At 47.2% G+C, this 19573-nt stretch overlaps 1 protein-coding gene across 1 annotated transcript in view; it reads right to left on the bottom strand.

Annotated features, from left to right (window-relative positions):
- Positions 1–19573, bottom strand: part of LOC126538868 (putative sodium-dependent multivitamin transporter) — a 98563-nt gene that overhangs the window by 31924 nt on the left and 47066 nt on the right. Inside the window, exons 6-8 of the mRNA XM_050185593.3 lie at positions 18057–18166; positions 13483–13550; positions 5603–5689 (exon numbers count right to left, since the gene is read on the bottom strand). Of these exons, the coding sequence (XP_050041550.2) occupies positions 5603–5689; positions 13483–13550; positions 18057–18166 (265 nt within the window). The remainder of the gene's footprint in view (positions 1–5602; positions 5690–13482; positions 13551–18056; positions 18167–19573) is intronic.

The following is a 19573-nucleotide window of genomic DNA, read 5'->3' as shown; positions in this document are numbered from 1 at the left end:
TAATTGTGGTTGTCGTTGCTACCGGGTTAGTTTGCGGCAAGACAATAGTAGGCAGTAGAGAAAGCAGCATTCAGAGCAGCCATGGATTTGAAGTCGTTGCGCAAACCGAAATTGCTGGAGCTTGCGAGAGAGTTGGGTCTGGATGTCTCAGACAAACTCAGAAAACCAGAACTGCTAAGGGCTATTCTTGAGTTAGAAGCTGAGGATGACGAGCTGTCGGAATGCCTTGAGACCATTGAGGAGAGGGAGCGTGAACTTAAAGAGCAAAAAGAGAAACAGGAGCGCGAACTAAAAGAACAAAAAGAGAAAGAAAAAGAAGAGCGCGACCGTCAACACGCTTTGGAAATGAAGCGTCTCGAGTTAGAGATGGAACGCGCTCGTAATGGAAGTCAGGCACACGGTGCAGGAGAACGAGTATTGTTCAAAATGACTGACCTGATGCGGCCGTTTAAGCTTGGAGAGGACATTGGTTTGTTCCTGGTTAACTTTGAGCGAACGTGCGAGAAGCAGGGGTTCTCTCGGGAAACGTGGCCACAGCGCTTGCTCACTTTGCTACCCGGCGAGGCGGCCGACGTAGTCGCTCGCTTGGAGAGAGAGGAGGCAGAGGATTTCGACACAGTGAAATCGAGTCTGCTAAAAAAGTACAGGCTGTCAGCGGAGGCGTTCCGTCGGAAGTTTCGGGAAAATGAGAAAGGCAAAAGTGAGTCATATACAGAGTTTGCGTACAGGCTTATGTCAAACATGCAGGAGTGGCTCAAAGAAGAGAAAGCGTTTGGTGACCATGAGAAAGTTCTGCAGTGTTTCGGGCTAGAACAGTTTTATAGTCGGTTACCTGAGAACGTGCGGTACTGGGTCTTGGATAGGCCAGACGTTAGTACGGTGGCTAGAGCCGCTGAGCTAGCCGAGGAGTTTGTGACGCGTCGGGCTCGCGGAGCTAAGGACGGTCAAAAGGGTGAATTTGGCTCCAAGTTTGAGAGGCCGAAGTTCACACCCATGAGAGCAAAGGGGGATACACGTAGTGCGGATGCGAGTGAAAGCAGTCCGACCGAACGTAAGGAGACGGCGGCAACCGAAGCCGAACGCAGAAAGCGGTTCGAGACGAGGCAAGCGCGCGTTTGTTATACGTGCCAGAAGCCGGGTCACTTTTCGGCGCAGTGTCCAGAAACAAAAACACAAGTCGTGTTTTTGTCTATATGCAGCACTGACGAGAACATGAAGCTTCTCGAGCCTTACATGCGAAACCTCCTCGTGAACGGGAAAGAGTGCCGAGTGCTTCGCGATTCCGCAGCTACAATGGATGTAGTTCACCCCTCTTACGTAGAACCCGATATGTTCACGGGCGAGTGCGCATGGATCAAGCAAGCAGTGGAAGCTCATAGCGTGTGTCTGCCGGTAGCAAAAGTGCTTATTGAAGGACCTTTCGGAGCACTTGAGACGGAGGCCGCAGTGTCATCTATGCTGCCCCCCCAGTACCCGTACCTATTTTCGAACAGGTCCGATCACCTCCTGCGCGAGAAGGGGCTTTTGTTTGGTGAGGCTAGCGTTCAGGCCTTAACCAGATCGAAGGTTCGGGAGCTCGCTGCAAAGGCGGTAGTTGCGGGGCCGACGTTGTTGAACGATGAAAAAGGGTCAGAGGCGCAGCAAGCTGGTATTCAGAGCACGCCCGAACGGGATAAAATTGAGCCTGTAGCGTTAAAGGCACCAGATACTGGAGAGGAAATTCCCGATGCGGGAAAGTTAGAAGAGCTTCCGGTCGAGCTTCCGGGACTAGGCTCAGTGACGAACAGGAAAGACACCGATCAAGTCATTAGTGACTTAATAAGTAAAGCATCGCTGTCGCCTGAGCAGAAAACCGAACTACACCAGCTCTTACAAGAGTTTCAAGGTCTGTTCTCTGAGAGGCCTGGTAGGACTTCTGTCCTTACTCATGACATAGAACTTACCTCCCCAGAGCCAGTACGATCCAAGGCGTACCGGGTGTCACCCCGCCAGAGCGATATTATGGAGGCTGACGTAAAGAAAATGCTACAGCTCGGTGTTATTGAAGCGGGTGAGAGTGATTATACCTCCCCTTTGATTTTAGTTGAGGTACCGGGCAAGGAACCTCGTCCTTGCGTCGACTACCGCAGGCTTAATTCCATCACTAAGGATCAAATTTATCCGATCCCTAACATCGAGGAGCGCCTTGAGAGAGTGAGTAGCGCTCAGTTTATTTCCACCCTAGATCTTGTCAGGGGTTATTGGCAGGTTCCACTTACAGAAGAGGCTAGTAGGTATGCGGCGTTCATTTCACCAATGGGGACATTCCGTCCTAAAGTTTTGAGTTTTGATTTGAAGAACGCGCCATACTGCTTTTCAAGCCTCATGGATAAAGTGTTGCGGGGACAGCAAGAATTCGCTTTACCGTATCTAGACGACGTAGCGATATTCTCCGCATCCTGGCCTGAGCATATGGCGCACTTGCGGGCAGTGCTAACCCGCCTGCGCGATGCGGGCTTGACAGTCAAGGCTCACAAGTGCCAGTTAGCACAGGCCGAGGTTGTCTACCTCGGACACGTGATTGGTCGGGGTCGTCGCCGCCCCTCTGAAATAAAGGTGGCCGCTGTGCGAGACTTCCCGCAACCGCGCACGAAGACCGATATTCGGTCGTTCTTAGGTGTCGCCGGCTACTATCAGAGGTACATCCCCAGGTACTCTGATATCGCGGCTCCCCTAACGGATGCTCTAAGAAAGACAGAGCCGCAAACAGTCGTCTGGGATGAGACGAAGGAAAGAGCTTTTAGCGCCCTAAAGAGCGCCCTAACAAGCCAGCCTGTGCTACGATCGCCCGACTACACAAAAGGGTTCGTTGTTCAGTGTGATGCTAGTGAGCGAGGCATGGGCGTTGTACTGTGCCAACGGGAAAATGGAGAAGTAGAACACCCCGTCCTGTATGCTAGTCGTAAGCTGACCAGTCGTGAGCAGGCGTATAGCGCCACCGAGAAAGAGTGTGCGTGTATCGTGTGGGCCGTTCAGAAATTGTCATGTTACCTAGCTGGCTCGAGGTTTATCATTGAGACGGATCACTGCCCTCTCCAATGGCTGCAGACCATCTCTCCCAAAAATGGCCGCCTCCTGCGCTGGAGCCTCGCTTTGCAACAATATTCCTTTGAGGTGCGTTACAAAAAGGGGAGTCTCAACGGTAACGCCGATGGCTTAAGTCGAAGCCCCTAACGTGGGAATCAGCCTCAAAATTGCTTGTTACTGATGTTTTTCTTCCTGAGGCAGGATTTTTTTTAACTTATTGCTTTTGTGTAGTGTTTCAAAGTGATGATGTGCTTTCTAGTGCAATTTTTCCGATTTGTGGACGCGTTCTGAGTGCTGCTAAACTACTGTAAGGAACTAGGCAGCAGTATAAAAGGGGAAAGAGCCTGGCAGGGCTTAGTGAGGGTTGTGCCGTGCTTGCTGGCTGAGCGGTTGACTTTCGGCGTAGTTCTAACGCTTGCCGGAAACGAGAACAAAAATGTCAACTCTCCCGAAGTCACTTTGCAGTGTCCTGTGTGCACCTGAACGTGAGAACGAGGCCTTCTCTGTGCGCTGCGCTCAAGAAACGCCAAAGGACGCCCGACTTCGGTTATGAGCATCATCGAGCGACATCCCTCCGGACAGCGGATGCAGTCCCCTGACCATCGGGATCTCCTTCCCCCGGCGGGGCGGTCTGTTACGTTTCGCCTACAACGCGCGGTAATGCCGGCGCGGATGCAACGGACGCCGGGGCTTCGTTCAAAGCGGCGGACATTTTGGCCCGTTCGACGCCGCCGCAACGCTTCCCCGCCAAGCGTGTCCAGGCGTGTTTCAGTGCCACGTGTCTTCGTGTGTGCGTGTGTGTGTGTGTGCCCTCGCTTGTCAAAGCGCGGCAGCCGGGGAGCGGAGTTCCCCGAATGAGGAGCCTGGAGGTCTCTCGGCTCAACCGTTCGCGCCGTCATGTGGGCGGGTTGGCGATGCGTCACTGCACTCGGTTCAGCAGGTCTCTCGGCTCGACCGTGCGCGCCGTCGTGGGCTCATGCTCCGCCGTCCCGTGACCTTCATCCCGTGACCTTCATCCCGTGACCTTCCCTTTTGGACCGCGACGCCGAGAGTATAAGAGCAGCTGCCCCCGGACGCCAGGAGAGAGGCTCCGATTTGTACTGTTGAGTTACGTGCTCTCCCGTCTCTCCACTTCGGTCGACCTGACCGGCCGCTCTTTTGCTATGTTAGAATAAACAAGTTGTTCTGTTACCAGTCTTCTCATGCTTTGCCGGGACCTCCAGATGCTTCCAGTGCCCCAGGCCGCCAGGCCAACGCTACCCTTGGGGCTAGCGACCCATTGGCAATAACGGGCGTCAGCACCGAGACCCCAACAACTCGTGCCAGCGGTGCGATTCCAACAAGGCCTAGAACGGGTGCTGGACCGAGAAGGCAATCTGGAATGATAATCGCGGTCGCGCTGATCACGGCGGGGCGATGACCATAGTGTAGTAATGGTCTCAGAACTTCCACAATCATGTGCTCCAGTCGAGACGGCCGATCCTCGAAGTGCGACAGCGGAACAGTCGTCGTTGCCACAGTGTCTATTGTTGAAAAGTGAGCGATGTGGTCAGCCAGCTCTGCAAGATTGTCGAGGGACATGTGTTCTGGTGTGATAGCCAAGGTGACCACCAGGTTCTGAGGCAGACGCTGAAGGAACAGTTCGGGCAGCAGCAGGCTGTTTGCGTCCAGCCTACAGTAACTCAGGTGCCGCCGCTTACGACGTAGAAATTCTGACGGTCAACGGTTCTACTGCTCTTTTTCGTTGAGAAGCTGCCAGAGGTGCCTTAGCACAAACACGGACTTGCGTTAATTGCAGCACCGCCATATTGAAGTGCTGTCACGGGGTGCGTCCGCCACGTCTTGGAACTCCTCAACTACATCTGTAGGGAATGCCGAGAGAGCGTGAAGGAACCTCGCGCGCCACGAGCTAATTGCCGAAGGTCGAAGATGGCCTCCATCCGAGTAAGCCAGGCTGCCGGATCTTGTGGTCAAAAGGACGGCAGCTCAATCTCCACCATGAGGAGGGCTTGTGCGCTGATCGTCGGGGATTTCGTTTTTGGCCTCGTCCATGACGTCGTGCTTGCTCTACAATCACGTCCGGGTTACTACGTTATAGGGACCAAGGTTAGGTCCAGTACAACAATGAGTAATTCAGCGAGCGAGAGACATGAGAAACGTTCAGACCGATGGCAGGAGCCGAAAAAGCTCTTTTTCTATTCTTCTAACTTCACAGCACGAGGCACGACATACGCGCAGGAGCGCGCGAGTTATAGAAACGTAGCAACGGAAGATGACGATTGCTGCTAGAGTGGTAATGAAACAAGAAGCGGAATATTATATTGCTGTTTCGTGGTAGAGCTTACGTCATGTTTCTTTCATTAAAGCTTTGGAGCGTGCTAGACAACCGGACGCAGCGTCTCGAGAAATCTGAGCGCAAGCGCCGTTCTTTATCCTATAAACATGCAAATGTCGTGTCTTACGATTTTCTTTCACGGTGTGGTCGTTCCGAATATTCGGACGAGTGCCGAGCATACGAACAAACGACGTGTCATACCTTTGCGTTGACCCAGGGCGACGAGATCGCCAGAAGAATAAGGCCAGCAAACGGACCCGCAGCGGAGGTGTACAAGGAAATAAAGACCTGCAAAAAGGTAAATGAAAAAGAAAATATTATGTACGATCGCGAGGTGCACCGCGAAGACCACGAAGAGCTACACCTCCCCCAGGGCGCGAAATAAAGTACAAATCATGCACACAATGTAGGTTGGCGTCGCTTGCTTATTTCTTGTGGCCTGACTACTGCAATATAAGCGAAGACGAACACGGTGTGTAAGCATCGATATTTGCGGGAAGAACGCCACTGTGCCCAATTGGTTGTTTGTCTTACACTTGGTGTGGGTCCTGTGTCTTTCGTCTACTTCGGAATCAAGCCACCAAACACTGCCGCGCATCATGCGTGACGATGCCAGCCAGACTCCGCCGCCGGCATGGCCAGCAACTGTTTGCGCTGGCGCTTTGCGTTAGCGGGATACGGCAAGCTTTACGGAGCTCCAACGACAACTACGAAGAAGGTCGGCTGTCATTTTATTAACTGGCCACAACAATTGAGAAGACAGCATGAAGCTCAGCAGTGCCATCTTCATTTGACGGGAGTCGCCAATTTGTAGTCAGAAACCAGGAGGGCGACCTCATCACGTGGGTCGAGTTTGAGTTAAGCTTCATATAAGCCTTCGGCCGACCAGCCACGCGCAAGCGTCCTGCGCAACAAAGCCTACCAAGTCGATCAAAACAACCTTGTGGAACGTTCTCTCCAACTACATAGAGGATATCGTCGACTTCTGCAGACGTGTCCATACGTCAATGATGCAGGTCGAACAGGTATCCCAAATGATGAAACTCGCTCCCGATGGCGCGTTTCATATACTCCTGTAAAACGTCTTTGCACGGTTGATGTCCATCCATTTGCTAAAGGTCCAACGAGCTCCCCAGGCGGCGTCTTCTCACTCGGCAACTATCCGTACATCACGAAGCTCTTTCGAGCATCACCAGCGCTCATCTTGACACCTTGCTGTCTCAGATAAAGAAGTTCGCTCGATCTGATGTATTTCGCCAACTCATCTTCACTGCCGTGCAGCCGCATTCATTATTGCCTTCAGCCACCGGCGTGTAATACACGAGGAAATTGCTGAAGCCCTGCCTTCTTTCTATGAGACCCGACCGATGCACGCCCGTCTGCCCTATGTCCAGATAACTGAACCTCTGAAATAGAACGAATCCTTACACAATAAAATTTTATTAATGTACATTCGTAGACACATCATACACACTGATCCGTTGAAGCAGCTTGTTTTGTTTAGCTAACCAGGCACTTGGTGGAGTTAGGATACACAGGTGAAAAACACACAGAGAAAAATTGTTTGAGCACAGTACATACCGCGCGCATTGTGCGTAGTTGAAATTTGAATATGTACTAAATTCGTTTTCTGCTTAAATTCATTTATATCGCTTCTGTGCGTAATATTTTCTGTACGTCACATTGTGAACCAATGGGATAGTGTTTTTCTTTCTGTTGGTCCTTCTTGGTGCTCTTGTTTTTCTCCTGTTGGCTTCGCACCATAGCTATCAATGCTACTGGGTAACTTTTTTTGACAGGAAAGAAAGATGACATGCTGAATAAATCTTCATAAATCTTCATAATTTTGCATGCGCAAAATTATGAACATTTATATCTGCGTTAATGGCGTACAATTATCTGTAATAAGTGCGTGATTCACAAGAAATTATCAAATGTTCGCTGACTGCGAATATTACCAACGGCGACGAATGAAACACTTGCTATGCGCGAATTAAAAATCCTTACCGAAATAAGATTTTCCTGAAATAAAGCGGTTGTGCTTTTTGATTTTTTCGGAACATACTCAACAGGGTATTGAGAAGTTAGAGAACTGCGAAGGTGAAATGAAATTATCAGAATCACCGTAATGGAATGCGGAGTGCAGATTTCGGACAGAATAACGTAGCCGTATAATAAGAAACGCCAGGTCGAAAGAAAACTCTTGCCTTCCCGGAGCCGAATGGCGGACACTTGACAGACCCTATGGCAACACTTGAAGTGTTTGTACCGATAAGTGCAAGGGTGAAGTGGGATTTGCATTAGTTTGCTGTACGCTCCACTACAAAGCATTAAAAAGAGGGAAAGTGTTAACAAAACACTGACTGTAACAAAGGCCAATAAATATTGTATGCTATAACCTTACACAGGAAGAGTCGAAAAGCTGTACAAGCCGTAGTGAGGATTGTAGGCATTACCAACGGATTTACTAATCTATTTGCTTACTAAACAGGGTAACGAGAGCGAAGTGAACATAGCGGCGCCACCGAACGACGCAACACGTGGGGAGCTCATCGAGGGACGGAAGATAGTGCCCAGAGGACACGTGTCCTAAGGTGCAATGGCCTTCTCTGGCGGAAAGAAAATGACGGTTCAATAAATCTCCGAAGTCCCATATGCATACCTGCTGACCTGCGAAGCTTATGATTCGTCATATCTTGCGGAAAGCGGGTGTCGGGAAGGAATGGGGAACATAGTACACATTACTTCAAAAGCTCGTCGTTTCAGGTGTTCATTCGACACGCCTTTTCAGGGATAAATTCGCTGTTTAGCAACGAGGATTTAACGTTAGACGCATTACATACTGCCACGACAAGCTTGGCACAGCAAATATAAACAAGCAACAACAAATTGTCTGTAGATCACAGTGTGTCTGGATCAGTGTTTCTATATCATTCAAATCACTACCACGTACGCGAAAATCCTGATTTGACATAAAGCAAATTAACTCCAGCAGATAGCTTCATTTAAATTACTCTGTGCAAATACTACGTTTGTGGCTGCTGGCGGTTATACGACTTTGGTGTAATTCAATTTCGCACATTGAACGCTTCGCATTTTCTTCCTGGTACGTTTCAAGCAACATATGAGTGGCGAACACGCCTTTCCCCTGAGATGGCCATGAGATGTTCGCCTTAATAAATAAACCTACTTTTAAAGACACGTCATCTGCTTTTATTGTCTCAAATACTTCATATCGAAGAGGCAAACGAAGCTTGGGAGCACGTTCGTGGTTCACCAACCCAGCCAGCCATTTATTTTTGCACGAGATGTTGGTGCATAAGAAACAAACAAAACAAGAAGCGTAACTAAATAACCTGCATTTCGTAACATGCCACCTCGCAGAAAACTAGCAAACTATGAAGCGACAAAGCGAGAACAAAAAAAAACCTCCTTCTGCACGCAGGGTAAGCGAAGCTTTTCGTGCGTGCACCTGACCTTGCTCACAGTTAAGTAACCCACAGGGAACAGTGCCGGATTGCTTCTGCCTCCCGCTCCCTCAGCTCGGCATCTTCTTCTCGTTGCTGACAGAGTGCCTGGGCTCGGACGGCTTTAACGCCTGGATCGGCGCGCCGACGGTGAATCTTTTCACAGGCGAGTTCTCGTTGCCGCTCATACAACACTACCGGTCCCTCGGGGAACGCAGAATGCGTGGCCGTCCCAGCCCTTTTTCGAGACTGAACGGAAAGAAAGCCGGCGCTGCACGCGCGAAACCCTTTCCTGCCCTTTCCCTCCCCGGCTGAAACGAAACGGCTCTGATTGGTTGTGCGAGTGGCGTGAACGCGCGCCTATGCAGCTGGAATCCTTGCTAGTGACTCACACTCCGGCTCCCGCACAGCTGTCAGCTGATCAAACCGCCCTTTCGCGCAGCTGCTCTGCTCCGGGAGCAACTGGGTTTTTTAGCGTGACCGCGACAACCTCACTTGTCAGCCAATACAAGCTGTGCTTGAAGAAATGAAAGGCGCAGCTGGCCTCGAACCTGACAACTTGCGCAAGCGGTATCAGCGATTTTCATCTACGAGAGTACAGAAAACTCGGCTATCGATCTCTTCGACGCGGTGCTACCCGCGCATCCAGGTTCATCTATCCACCACGTTGTACATCGCAACCTGCGATTTTCGAACAACCTTTTGCTATTTGAAGAGCTACTGCTGCTGCAACTAGCTGAACGCTGAGTCATTGAGGTCGATTGAACCCAGGGAACACGCCAATTGTTGCGACAGTTTCATCGCAAAATCACTTTTTACTGGCCACAAACTACCTCCAACATTTCTACATTTTCCTAGACTCCCACACTCTAACACTCCGCATGCAAATTGCAACGGGTTTTCGCCTGTAAATACTGGCACCGCTTGCATCACAGGTCAGGCTAGGTGCGTAGAACCGTTTCCTCAGGACATTTTGGAAAGATGACCTCTACCATTAGTTATTCGTGAAAAACGACACCTTCCCATAGAAAACGCACATGTTTGCAGGGGCAGCCGCTAGAGCCGCTGTTTGGAGATATGCCTAAAAGGAAATATTTTTGTTCTAATTCAGGGCACATAGATTTCAGTAGCTCAAAATATATCTTTATGGCAACCATTTCTTGATATTTAAGAAGCCTACGACGATGTTGACAGGCAGTTGTTAGTTCCAGTTTCAGTTCATTCAGAAATGGGATATTCTCAAGAACGAAGCCATATATGACTAGTTTGTAGCACTCCTGAGGGAGATATAGACACAGACAACTGAGTAAAAATGGTATGGGAAGGCTGAAATTGTAATGAGGTGGTGGAAATTCACCAAGGACTGAAGCACGGATGCATTCTGTCTCCATCGTTGTTAACACTTTATGTTATGTGTATAGAATGACAACTGGAAAACCTACAATTAGAATTTGATTTAACATACACGCGTAATGGACAAATGGTGCGACAGAAGATCCCCGCACTGACGTATGCGGACAACATAGTGCTACTAGCGGACAATGCAAGAGATTCTCAGATACTGACCAATATGTGTGGCAACGCAACGACAAATCCAGGCCTTAAATTTACCACGGAAAAAAACGTAAATTATGATCTTTAATGAAGAGACGAGTAAACTGCATGGTGTCATTCCACAACAAGTCATACCCATAGTCAAGCCACGTAAATACCTCGGCGTATACATGAACGTAGGAAACAATAACTAAAGTACCCACCAACAGTATCTGACAATAAAATGGAAGCGGAGTGCAGCAACAATAAAACATAGGGCACTTCAGGGCCTCAATCAATATGAGGCGGTGCGTTGAATCTCGGCAGGAGTAAGGGTGGCATCGCTGACGTTCGCAACTGCCATCTTGTACCTCAAATCTGATATATTGTCGGGCTTCGAATTTAACCAAACATCGGCGGACCGCTGGGCTGTGGGAGCCCACAGTAAAACCATAAATCATGCAATGCAAGGGAACATGGGTTGGGCCTCGTTTGAAGTCACAGAAGGGCAGGACAAAATTAGTTTTCAAGAAAGGCTCAGGAACAAGGACCAAAAAAAAATTGGTGATTATAGCGCGCCATAATCTGTACCTAAAAGCGTGAACATAGAATGCAGGAAGAGGTCAAGAAAATTGCCAACCAAGGACAGGGTAACTGAAAGTGTAGATAGACAACCAGGAGTAATAAGAGAGTGAGAGAAACAAGAACGGAGAATTGGACGCAAAGAATGGAAACAAAAAAGACCATGCAGATGTACAAGAATTAGAAAAAGGAAATTAGAAAAATCTGTACGATAACGCGAAGGGAAATGTCCTGCTATTTGAGGCTGGAGCTAGTTGCTTAAGGACAAAAAAATTCACCGACGATTACGATACTGCTTAATGCAAAATGTGAGCGCTGCTCTATACGTGTATTGATTGCACCATATGTTGGCTGCCGCAGACCATACGTCTCGTGCGGCTCGTTGTAACCGGAGCAAAATGTGGCGCGGCTGCCTCGCTAATCGGGACGTCGCGAGAGGCAGTGGGTGGGTGACGCGTGGGCGCGATTCACAGCAGCCGCCGCAGACAGACCTACGTTCGTGCGACCCTTTGTTTCCATATATGGCATCGGTGGGCGCGCTCGCCACTGCCTTATTAATGGCGTCATCGGTGAACCGACGATGCGCGCTATTCTGGCGCCATCTCGTAGCGATCGTCGCGTCAGAACACGTCCTGCGCGGCCCTACGCTTTTCTTTTGTATTCGTTATAAACTCCTCCTCCGCTTTCCTCCTCGCGCTCTCTTCACTCTTGCCGTCTTTCATCCCCGATGCGCTCCACGTTGGCACTTACACCCTTCGCTGTGCTCGCTCGCTCGCTCAGTGACGCCGACGTTCAATGCAGGAACGGGCGCCGGAGAGATGCGCTCAAGAACATACCGGAGCAAATATTTGCAATTACATGAGGCATGTGTGTGCTATAGCAAAAATACAGAGACCATTCAGCACATCCTAATGGAATGCGAAGGGATTCGCCCATCGAGACAACGACGTAACGTACAACTTCCAGAAGCGCTTGTATTTAAGGTAGACGGAAGCGTCAATTGGTCAGCAGTGAAGATAAGCAATTGGCGCTGAGAGTATTGGTAGAAAAAAGTTGGCAATAATACGACAGGACCCGTTACAGGCACAGGCAGGGGTACAAGGCAGACAGAGAAGATTAAAGATATGTATAAAAGAATGCTAGAAGGAAAAGCATTGATAGCATACATGCTCTTATGTATGCTGCAGCAAAAATCCGGAGACCATTCGGAACATCCAATTGGAATGCGAGGGGATTCACCCAGTGAGACCCGTATGTAACGTTACAATCGCTTGGATTTAAAGTGGACTGGAAGTACCAACCGGTCAGTAGTGGGAAAATGCCAGAGAGGCTTAGAGTATTGCTGTAAAGAAAGCGGGAAATAGATTGATACTACCGGATCCGTTACATGCATAGGTAGCGATACAAGGCAGATAAAGAAGTTTCGATGAAGGGAAAGGGGATGTATAAAAACTGTCAGAATAAAAAGCCCGTACGCCACACCAAATTAGCTCAAGCAGGCTAGGTGACTACTTGCCATCCCCCTTTTAAAGGGGATGCCAGTAAATCGTCATCATCATTCTAATTACTGGATTCTGTAATAAAATGCTGAAGCAATAAGTTTTTAGCGCCATGGGTTTCATACACCTTTAGTGCCATTATAACAATGACTGAATATGTGTTCAGTTCATGGGTTCAGAAGTTTAACAATAAATAAGCAAGAATGAACTGGTTTACCGGCTGCGTTCTTGAAGCCCCTAGAATTTAAAACACGACCATGTATGGTGATTTTTCACAACACATCATTCAACTTATGAATGCTTTCTGCTTTAAAATGAGATGCACATCGCAAGCCCTAAATACTTGAGGAAGAAAAAGTCGTGTTGCTCGGCACCCACTTCCCAGAATTTATTGAGGCTTGCTGCATTTACAAGACGAAGTTCAAATCCACCGACTATTGCAAGGAATTTTTTTATGTGACAGATTGTTTTACAAGAACTGCTCATTATCAAAGTATAAAATATGGAAGATCACAATTACAACTCTGTACCTAGTTAATGACAGGTTGACACAAATTAAGATTAAGTAAATTAAAATGAAATTTATCTCTAATTGCCGAGTAGGACTTTTACGAGATCCTGATAAAGATGGGAACACTGTTACGTCAGTTGTAAACTCATATATAAACTTTGTCCGCTTGAGATGCTTAAAGACATACTGATCCCACAAATGCGAGTATTCTTTTTTGGTGCAGAGTTGAAGATTGTAACATTAAGGTTTATTAGTTTTGAACTCACCAACTTAAAAAGATGCAGGCGCTAAGTCACTACCTACAATCGGTAGCAATTACTTTTCTCACCTGAATGCAACACATTTATGTCAAATTGGTTCAGCAGATGTCTAATGCGCCCATTTCTGCGGATCGCGCGTACTTGAATAGTGAAAAAGAAGTTGTCCCTGCGGTAAGGCTTAAAACCAAATAACACGCGGTCGAAAAATGGGCCAAAACACAGTGCGTACCCTTGTAGCCGAGCCGACATATGGCACTGCGATTGCGAAGAGCGTCATTATGGTTCCACTAGCCAAAGCTGAAAAAGAGAAGTCACATTTCAATACGCCAATCAATATATTAATCTAGCGGTGTAATTGGTTACATTGCTACATTGTCTGATTAGCTGATGTTTTCGCAGATAAGAGTGAGCCCGACTTGTAGCAAGCTCCTAGACCAGTATTACCAAGAAGCTCCGGCATTAGAATGGTTCCTAACAGCGATTTCTAAAAAAAAAATTGTAAAGCTGGCCTTGGTATAAGTGGGGTACAAAAATATTTGTGCATTTGACCCCTGGTTTTTCTATGCCTTCGAGTCATTACTTCGTTTTTGCTGCCCCTTATTTTCAGAATCGGACGATCAAGTGGCCGTTGGCTAGTGAAGTCTTATTCAATTTCAGAGAGAGTGGTCCAAGCTCAGAACTTTCTTTACAGGAAGTGGTAGGCACTGCCGAAATATAGGTTGCAGAACACGTAGCGTTTATCTATAATTTAAACACAGGGTGGCCTCACGAAAGTTACCACTGCACTGAAGTGGCTGCTAAACTTGTCAACTTCGAAGTTCGAAAAGGGCACTGCTTTTCCAAATTCGAAAGGTTCCATCAGCGAGTTATCCATTTGATTACATGTGTTGCGATAGGAACCACAGTCTATCATTGTACTTGTTCATATCTATACAATGTGCCTTTAACGCCCTTCAGTGCATTAGTCCACCGCAGGTATGTGCAGATAAAGGAAATACCAGCGCTTCATCCCGAATAATATAATTTAGTATTCATCTCCGCAGTGTGTTCTGGTTAGAGACAATGAAAAAAATGTGAACCGCGTAGCTCAGCAGATGTGCTGTTCGCCTCTTCCAATAACAACTGCCAATGCGATCGGCAGCGAAACATGCTAGAGCCAACGGCCGTGGGAATGAGTGCTCATAGAAGTCATATGCAGCACCAAAGCCTACGGCAACTTAAAATTTCATTTGCCCAAGGAAGTTATCAGCTCTAATTTTTTCATGTCACGCCCTACATATTGATCTATTTATATTGAATATTGTCTCTTCTTTTGTCGAGACCATAGCAGGTGGGCACATGCTAGAAAGTGAATATACAGGGTGTTTCAACTAACTTGCAATTTTTTTTTAGTTGCCTGTGGCAGATATCACAATTCTAGCCCATAGACTGGTCTACACGAATAGGTGGACATTGCTAGCACGAGAAATTGGGGTGCTTAATGGACTAATTAAAACATATTCACTAATTAAGTTTATAGCTTATTACCCTATGACCCATATTGGAATTTACAAATTCTAGACATGGAATTCGGAAGGCAGATCCACTTGGTACCAGTTCCCATGATCACACGAGTTTCAAGATATTAGCTCCCAAACTTTGCGGAGAAATGCGTGGGCATTCCACTCATTTTCTTCGCAAGACGTCGTTTTATGCACTCAAGCGCAAAAGTAACTGGAACGACAAATCATTTCTCTGCAAAGTTCGGGAATCTCCAAACTGGCGTCATCCTGAGAATTAGTCCCAATGGATCCACCTTGCGAAATCTCCGGTGAGAATTTGTAAATTGCAATATGTGCCATAAGGTAAGTATTTAGAAACTTTATTAGCGGAGTTTTGGTAATTAGTCCATTATGCATTCCAATTCTTTGTGCAAGTAATGTCCGCCTGTTGGAGTAGACCAGCTCATGGATTATAATTGTGCTAACTACCACAGGCAAGTTAAAAAAATATTGGAAGTATTCGCTGAAACACCCTGTATAACTTTAAACAAGAGATTTTTAAAAGGATAACGTAAATCCGAAAGAAATTATTCGCACTCCTACATCGAATGAAAAGCGCAGTTTGCTACATACGGCTACACACTACTCACGGAAGCACAACGTACCAGCGTTGCCAGATTGGAAAGTCGGCACGACACCAGAAACTCGCTAAAGTTTCCCCAGATTTCACCAGAAAATAAAATTGCCTTAAGATGCACAAAAATGGCCAAGAATTAACATTCGTCAAGCACCCATTTCATTATGTATATAAAATCACGATGAGAAGCCTTTAATCATCCCTTGGAGCATCGTAAATGTCTGAATGAAACCAGCGTAGCATATCGTCTGTGATGATGAAGAGCCTGTAATCATCGCTTGGAGCATCGTAGATGCCTGATGGAAACCTGCGTAGCATATCGTCTGTGATAGTGAACTTCACGCAACACCCCTCTCTGGAGGCCAACGTTGTGCGAATTAAAGTTTTCAGCGACATTTTGTTCCTGTACTTCGTCTTAACACACGTGACCTGACTGAAGACAGGCTCCACCAGTGCATTCGACACTGGGCAACAAAGACATGCCAGTGCATACAATGCAAGGTCCTGGTAGGGCTTTTCCCCCATGGCATTTTTAAACTTCAAAATTCTAGCCCAGAATGTTGCAGAATCCTCAGGAAGTTTCCCGTCGAAGACGGCCTGCGCAACAGGTTTTTGTGACAGCGAAACGAGTGGAGCGTCAGCACGTGTATTGGCTGGCCACTTGACGCATTGCCGATGGCCCGGCGTTGCTCTTCCCGCGCTTCCCACGGTAAATTCATTCCTCCACTAGAACAGCCGGTGCCGTCTATTGAAACGACTTATAGATATACGTGCGTTGAAACCTAGCGCTAGCATCACACGCTAGCCCAAACCTTAGCTACAGTAAGCTTTATAGTTCACTGTACTCTAGCGGTAGCACAGAAACACAGGGAATTCATGATGAATAAACAAATACAAATATAGGCCTTAGAATCGCGGAGGCCGCAGGCGCTACCTAGTGTTAAATGTTTGGATAAGCAGCGCGGGTAGACGGTAATTTCGGTAGAGTGGTTTTCCCCAGATATCCCCAGATTTTGTCTCGTGTAGTAGTTTGTTGGCCTGGCCACCAGGAGCTCTACATTTTCACCAGATTTCCGAAATCTGGTGGCCAATTTCACCAGATGGCAACGCTGCAACGTACCGTATGGCTAAATAATAATTGAAGTGGGCGAATTTAAATTTGACGAATGCGAATCGTATCCGAATAGTCAATATCAAACATTGAATAGCCATACTCAGACCAATGTAGCCAGGAATAGAGCAGGAATATATCGTTTCGTATTTAATTAGTCATTATGCCTGTACTGACTAGCGCAAGAAAGCAGCCATCATCGACAAATGATAAGGCTTAAACACAAGATTACTAATTACCAAAAAGAAAAGATGCGCGAATAGCCCCTTAGCATTTATACAGCATAGTTGCGAAGGTTAGGTTAGGCTGCTGAGCGACTACCTTTCCACGGGCGCTACATAAATGGCTGCTGAAAAGTAAAGAATGCCCGGTTGCCCCCTAAAGGCAAAGCATCATATCGGCAATCAACATCACGAAAAAAGAAAACAGGGACTAGCCCAGGCAACCGCCTTGCGAAATGCCTATTGCAATAGCACATTATTAGACAGCTATAGGAAGTAACGATAGTAGCTTTATCGACTGTATAAATCCGCAAACATTCGCTTGCTAACTAACTTAACAAGCATGGTGTCAGTCGCGCTCAGACAAACATGAACACATCTTACTAGATTAATCTGCCGAATCTCGCTGTCAGAAAGCTGGCGAGTAAAAGAGCCCTAAAAGCCTGTAGAAAGGCACGTTGGAAGGAGAACAATAATGCTTGCAGCGCCAAACAAGAAGCTCCTACACGAGCACACAGCTAAAAACAGGAAACAAGTCGACGCGGTAACGCAGTGGCTGCTAAGCTCGAGGAAACGGAATCGAGGTCGCCTGCGGCACCCGCATCTTCTATGAGGGCGAAATGCAATAATGCACGTGCACGTAGATTCAAGCGCACTTTAAGAAATCCTAGGCGGTCAGAAATAATCCGGTGTTCCCAAGTAATGCGTGCTTCATAATCATAGGGTGGTTTTGACACGTAAAATCCCGCAATTTCAACCCTAAATGAGAGACCACATTGAACAGACGCCGCTTTTCATGCAAGTTTCAGCTCAGAAAGCGAAAACAAAGCTTGTAGAACCTCACTTGCATCTCTACTGCTTCGAAATAGTTTGGCGATGTCTCACTTCTAATAATCTGTGCTAATTTATTTTTTCTCTTGCACTTGGAAGAGCCGCAAACAGGCTTTATTAGGTAGTTGTTGCTAATTATATGGTTAGTTTCAATTATTCAGAATTAGCGAATAGTTCGTTTTCGTATACGAATAGTTAGTGCGTAAATATTGGAGTCGCATTCGAAACTTCAAATAGAATAGGATAAAACCCACACCTAAATAATGTACATCGTTGAAAAAAAAATCTACTATAAAAAGGCGGTTTCACAAATGCTCTTCCAGTGCAGTTTACCAAATATAAAACTATTGCAGACTATCTACGCAAAACATATGGAGCAAAAGACGTGAGCGTTGCTAGGTGGAATCAGTACTTACATTCATCATACTACTAAATGTTGGCGCTGGCTTGGTTACGGCTGTTGAATAATAACAAAACCCTGCAAGTGTATAGAAGGCGCACCTCAAGAGTTATTTTTCTTACCTAGAAGGCGCATCACGTTCACCGCTGTTCTCTCGCTCATGTCGACGTACGGCGAAACGATGTCGATGTAGAACGTGGCTGCGTGAGAGTTGACGATTGACGACACCGTGCTGCAGAACGTGAAAAATCGAAGGGGTTATGGGCTTTGCGATGCTGCTTCGAACCGGTTCAGCTTTTGGCGCTGAACAGGCGGCATTCGCGCTCAGTCATGCCCCGAAATATTGCACACTGCTATTCCATGTGACCCATCTGACCAGCATGTTGGCTCTATGAACGAAGCGGAGAGGCACAGCTTTCTGTTCAGCATCACCTCACTAGTTGCCTTCTAGCTGCAGAGCGCTCGATTTCAATGGCGTTTTGCAAGTGTTCGATTACTAGTGTTCATTATTTTCTGTTGCAGCTAAATATAACTTTGCAGACTCAACTGTAGTAGACATTTACTTAATGCGAAGAGTTACAAGAACGTCAGGGCGGCGCGTTTCTTGTGGGAAATTCTTAAAGGGAAATCCTTAGGGTTAATTACGCCTGTCAACGAATGCGTCTGTTGTGTAATGGTTACCATATTCGGATTCCGTACTGGCGGTACTCGGTTCTAATCCGGCCGTCGGACAATTTTACGAATATTACGTATACAATGGCGCATATACAGACATTTGCACGTATATGCAAATGTCTGTATATATATATATATATATATATATATATATATATGTGCGTATACAGCTCATGGCCACCAGTGACTGTCACAGGACCTCACAAAACCGCGAAAACTCACCGCGTAAAAGTGACGTGTACGCGTAAACGATGTATTGATGTACCCAACAAAATTGAAATTTCCTTCAGAATAACCGGAGACTGCCACGTTCCGACAGGAATACAAGATGGCTGCTGCCGATTGCTCAGGCACACGCTACTCACACCTGCCGACGAGCATGCGTTTATTTGCGTGTAGTAATATTTTTGACATCGCCTTGTAACTTTATCGAGCATTTTCGGCACGTTGACGGCAGGGATCTGCCAACTCCTGTTTGCTGAGGATCCGCTTTAGCGGCCTTCCTAACCTTGCATTGCACGCCGCCTTGATTTTCGGCCAGCCATAGCAAGCTAGGTAAGGGAAAGCGGGCCGACGCCGACACCATCCTCTTAGTCCGGTTATCTATTTTGAGTGCGCTGGCTGGGCCCTGATGCATTTGGAGGCGATTCCACCGCTAGCAACCAGTTGTAGGAGTTGAGGAGGACGTCGGGATGAAAAACTTGGGAGGTTTATTTACATTATTTACAGTGAGAGTCAATTAACAGTCTTAGAGTCATTACGGGCCGGCAGCAACGCGGACGCTGCGGCCCGTCGCAAGAAGTTCGAGAGAGATGAATCAAGGAATCCTCTAGGAATGCTCTTCTGCTGCTCCCGGTCTGCGTCTTTTAAGCCCTTCGGTGTCAAGTTCGGCCAATGGGAGAGCCCGTTCAGGTGACGCCATTTTCGGCCAATCGGCGAGCCCGCTCGGATGTCGTCATTTTCG

Source organism: Dermacentor andersoni, chromosome 8 (assembly GCF_023375885.2).
Source record: "Dermacentor andersoni chromosome 8, qqDerAnde1_hic_scaffold, whole genome shotgun sequence".
Lineage (NCBI taxonomy): Eukaryota > Metazoa > Arthropoda > Arachnida > Ixodida > Ixodidae > Dermacentor > Dermacentor andersoni.
Note: the sequence above shows the minus strand (reverse complement) of the source record. Positions and strands in the feature narration are given on the sequence as shown.